The sequence below is a fragment of the Puccinia triticina genome, chromosome 4A (genome assembly GCF_026914185.1).
Source record: "Puccinia triticina chromosome 4A, complete sequence".
Taxonomy (NCBI): Eukaryota; Fungi; Basidiomycota; class Pucciniomycetes; order Pucciniales; family Pucciniaceae; genus Puccinia; species Puccinia triticina.
In genome coordinates, this window is record NC_070561.1 from 3,964,859 (window position 1) to 3,969,661 (window position 4,803).

Sequence of the window (4,803 nt, forward strand, 5' to 3'; positions counted from 1 at the left end):
GAAAGCATGCAGAGAGAGAGAGAGCAACAGGTTGAAAAAAACAAGAATGAAGGATATTACATAGGAAAAAGGCTGTCAGCCCCCCAGGAAAGAGAAGAAGAGCAAGACGCACAGCCAGCCGCAAGCTTGGCTTGCCCACCATCACAGCAGCACACACAATCTGGGCAAGCCCGGCCGCTTGTTGTGGGCATGCCCAGCGTAGTCATTGTTGACAAGCTCCATTTCCATCTGGTGGTTGAGGCTGGCCTTGTTCAGCTTGGCCAGGGGCGCATCAACCTTGCAGCAGTTCCTGACCACCAAGCCGAGCAAGGCGTGGAGCGCAAGGCCAAGCTCAGTGTTCTCGGTGTCCTTGTCAGGGCCGTGGTGGTCGAGAGCCTCATAGGCGTTGATCAGCAGCTGGTGATGGTCGGCCTGGGGCGTAGGTTTCAGGCGCGGTGATGCCAAGAGTAGATATACTCTTCTAGCTACACCGGTGACTGCGCAGCAGTGCGGTGGTAAGCGCGATAGAAGCACGGCAAAAGTATAAAATAACTTTACAGTTATTTTGAGATAAACCCAAAAAGGGGTTTAACGGAGGGGCCAGGAGCGCCTGGGGTATTTAAGTGCCCTCCGTGGATCTTACAGGGCCTGCGCACAGAATGCGCAGGGGTTTTTATAAAACCTGTGACTTCTGGGGCCCAATTAAGGGTGTATTTCGAACATATAAACGTTCCCAGGCTAGGGGATAGAGATCCCAATAGAGAAATGAAAACAGTGGACTTACTCGTGAAGAGAGTCCGCAAATGAATCAAACGAACCGAGATCGGAACTGTACAGGCAAGCGACCGGGTCTGATAGACAAGGGCGGGGCTGGTACGGCGACGAGGTGGTTGGTATGAATCTGAGGAGGCTTTTACTCGCTCAAAAGCCTCCTTTACATATTCTTGCAGCGACCGGTAGGGTCACCTTTCTATTTTCAAATTCCTCGCGGCTTCTCAGCCGCGGGAAAGATTGGTTAGGACAGTGGTAGAGCTTTCTATTGCTCGCATCGCTCCTGTCCTTGTTACTCAACGGCAAGTATTACTCTTCCTTGGTCCGAGGAAGAGTTCCACTCTTGGTGTCGTTCTATTGGTTGTTCATCTTCGGCCGGTGGAGAAGCAGTGGTTCACTTCTTTTACTACTCTCCTCCGGCCGTTTCCTGTAGAACGTTCTACCATCTCTTTGTTCTTTTCAGACAAATAGCAAACCCTTTCTCTTGGCCTGAGAACGGGTTTTTGAACATAGTTTATTTTTCTTCTCTGGCCGCTGCTTGCGGCTGGAGTTTTGACAGTCTCTCATTGTTCTAAGGGAAGACTTTGTTATATATTCATTTTAGTATGCGCGGCGCTCTGCGCCGCTATTTAGTGTTCACAATAATGAATATGGTATTTATTTTATGCGCGGCGCTCTGCGCCGCAATAAATGTGTGCTTCTTAACACCTGTTGTATCTTAAGTTAGCTGGGCTTTAACTTAATGTAGTAGCCCGGCTGACAGTAGGACTGAGGAGAGCAGTGCTACGCACGAGGGACAAGCTTGCACGTGTTGGCGGACGGGCTTCTGCTGCTGAGCGGGTGAGGGTATTGCTTAGCTTGGCCAACAAGAGCTGCCAATGGCCCAGGACCCGCTGGGATTGGAGCAGCTTCAAGGAGGCGCCCAAGCTTGAGGAGCGGTTGTTGGCGTGTTGTCTGGGCAAGGAGGTTTTGTCTTGGTATGTGCTCCTCAGCAGTTGCGCGAACGGCTTTGGCTGGGGGAGTGGAGCGGGGTGAGCTGAGGATGGGCGCTGATCCGGGAGCAACGGTGAAACAGATACAATGCGCGCATCAACATTGGGCCATATCGCATCGACGATACCGCCCAATACTGTGCATCAAATTGCATTGTCTTGGAAGGCTGATGCAATATGCATCGTTCAAAGCGCATCGCTTGAGCGTGGCAATACAGGCTTTTTGTTGGATGTGCATTGGTTTAAATGATGCAATGCCAATAGATGCGATACCAATATTTATTGGTATATCTCCGCATATATTGCCCGCATCGCATCACATTGTCTCTACAATGTGATGCAAGGTTTTCTCACCTGCTGTATTGATCAAGCGATGCGATGCCAATGCAATGCATTGGTTTTGCAATGCGATACAGCAGATTAGAGCATTCCCACCGCGGGCCCTAAATTGGGTCCCTATTTGGGATTTACCAACCCAACGCGACCCACCGCGGGCGCTAATTACGTCTTAAATTTAAGGCCGGCCCTAAATTTCGTGCCCGAGTCCCCACATGTAGGGACTCGTAGGGACTCTCCCTCCTGGTCAAAACCTACTGTCACATGCCAGAGACAGTGAAACTCCAACCCAACCCATTCGATCTCAACCCCCGATATCCTTTGATATCAGTATCCGACCATGGACAACATCCCTCTCGACCCGGCGCTTGAAGCGCTCATGCCAAGCACTGACGGTGAGATTTTGACTAGTTTCTTCTGCAGAGTTCAAAGTTTTTATTGATTTTTTTTTGCTTCTCGCAGACCTGATGGAAATAGATGTACTCTCCGCTCCACAGAATGAATCGAGGAAGAGAAGCATCCCGTTGCCAGATGGTCAGTCGAGTACTTGATCTTCTTTTAACTTTTACTTATTTTTCTTTTTGTAGTTGCCGGTCCAAACCCAAAGAATGCTAGAAAGAAAACTGTGAAACCAAGACCCAAGAAAGCCATCAAAAAGAAAAATCAAGAGCCTCCGGAGCCTCCGAACAAGATGCCGCCGATTGAGGAGGACCACCCACCAGTGTCTGTTGAAGCAAACAAACCCAACAGCGGAGACAGCAGCGAGTCCGAGTCTGACGGAGACAATCCCCCAAAAAAAAAGAAAGCGCCCAACTATCTTGAGCACAAGGATCTCCAGCTCTGTACCTCGTGGCTTGAAACAACCAAAGACGGTCGGAAGGGTACTGATCAATCTGGAACGGCTTTTTGGGAAACCGTAATAAACCACTATCGATCGAAGATCTCTGAACCCCTGCGACCCTTAAAGAGCATCAAAAGTCATTTCGGCATCATCCAGCATGCGGTAAACAAATTCCACGGGTGTGTCAACCAAATCAACCACCGAAATCCGAGCGGAACTACTGCAACTAATCGGATCAGCATGGCTCTCACACTCTACACCAAACTTTATGAAAAACCCTTCCAATACATTTCCTGCTACAACCTGCTCTCAAAAGCGCCTAAGTGGATTGATTAAAACGCAGCAATGAACAAGAAAGCCGAGCTTAAAAAGCCAGAAAAGGTGTCGGGCCCCTCCTCAAAAGTGAATACCTCTGTCTCCAGTCCATTGCCCGGCTCATTACCCAGCTCAACCCCCGCAGAAACTGCCCAGTCGTCCTCAGAAGCCTCCGGTGATGAGACAGCTTGCACTGGACCAACTCGACCGATCGGTTGAAAGAAGGCTAAATTAGCATATCAAGAGGAGAAACTGGACGCTTCAAACCACGAGCACCTCAAGAAGATGGCCGGTGCACATGTTGAAATAGCTGAAGTGGTCAAGAAGCAACAACTATTGTTGCAGAATGCCATGTCTGCTCAACAGAAGACCCTCGATTGCCTTGCGGACGAAGCGATCATGAATAAGGATCTCACTGGCGCTGATGAGGATGTTAAACGGTACTACTCTCTTGAAAGAAAGAGGATCTTAGCCCAACGTGAGCAAGAAAACGCAACACCGGCTCCAGCTCAGGGTCCAACAACCTTGTCATCTTCAGCTCCTACTCCTGCACCAGAGCCCGACCAATAGTTGTCATAGACTTTATCCTGACTTATAAATACTCGGATCGATCTCATTCCACTTCATATTGTCCGGTTGTTTTTCCTTGGATAACCATGTCAAATTTTTACTTTCTCAAAATTGTCTCTCTCGTGATTTCTCCAAAAAATGAATGCATTGTTTGTTTCCAAGCTGAAAACGAGAAAATTCTTTATATATACATATCTGAAATATGCAAAGCAATAAAATGATATATTCTCATCATAAAAACAGTGAAAAAAACAAATTTATCAAGAGTCGGAGTCGTCCGAGTGAGTTTCTTTTCCCTTCCGAGCCCACAGATGGGCAATGAGATCGTTGCGGAGAGCGTAGTGCAAATCAGCATTCCTTATTTGCTGAAGATTCTGAATGAACGTTGAAAAATCGGCCCGGCGCTCTGAGATTGGTTCGATAGGGTCAGTTGGGGTGTTTTGTCCTCTGGCTGTGTTTGGATCATAGATGTTATCGATATTAATGTTTCTCTCATCCTCCACAATCATATTGTGGAGGATAATACAAGTTTTCATTACTAAATGAAGCTTTTCAAGACTCCTTGTCAATGCTAGCCGAGAAACTATTGCAAAGCGGGCCTGAAGTACCCCAAAGGCTCGTTCCACATCCTTTCGCGCAGCCTCCTGCATCTTTGCAAAATGCTAGATGTATTTCGTTGTCAGTGTTGTGTATACCAGAATATGATGAATGAAAAAGCAGCATACCTTCCTTTCCAGCCCTTGTGGCTGTGAGATTGTTTTGATAAGGGTTGAGTAGTCCGGATAAATTCCGTCTGCAAGGTAATATCCCTGGTGATATGTCGTTCCGTTGACTTTATATTCGCAGCGAGGGGTGACACCATTCATCAAATCGGTGAATACCGGAGATGAATCCAAGATGTTTATGTCGTTGTTGGCGCCGGGCATACCAAAAAATGCATGCCAGATCCATAAGTCGTATGAAGCGACCGCCTCCAAGACAACGGTTGGAACCTTCCAT

At 47.9% G+C, this 4,803-nt stretch overlaps 1 protein-coding gene across 1 annotated transcript; it reads left to right on the forward strand.

The window, feature by feature from the left end:
• Positions 1–2,418: 2,418 nt before the first annotated feature.
• PtA15_4A462 (uncharacterized protein) lies at positions 2,419–3,804 on the forward strand (the record flags this gene model as incomplete). Its single annotated transcript, XM_053168348.1, has 3 exons — positions 2,419–2,473; positions 2,541–2,612; positions 3,773–3,804. 3 exons carry the CDS (start codon positions 2,419–2,421, stop codon positions 3,802–3,804), a joined length of 159 nt encoding a protein of 52 aa, XP_053019566.1.
• Positions 3,805–4,803: the final 999 nt, after the last annotated feature.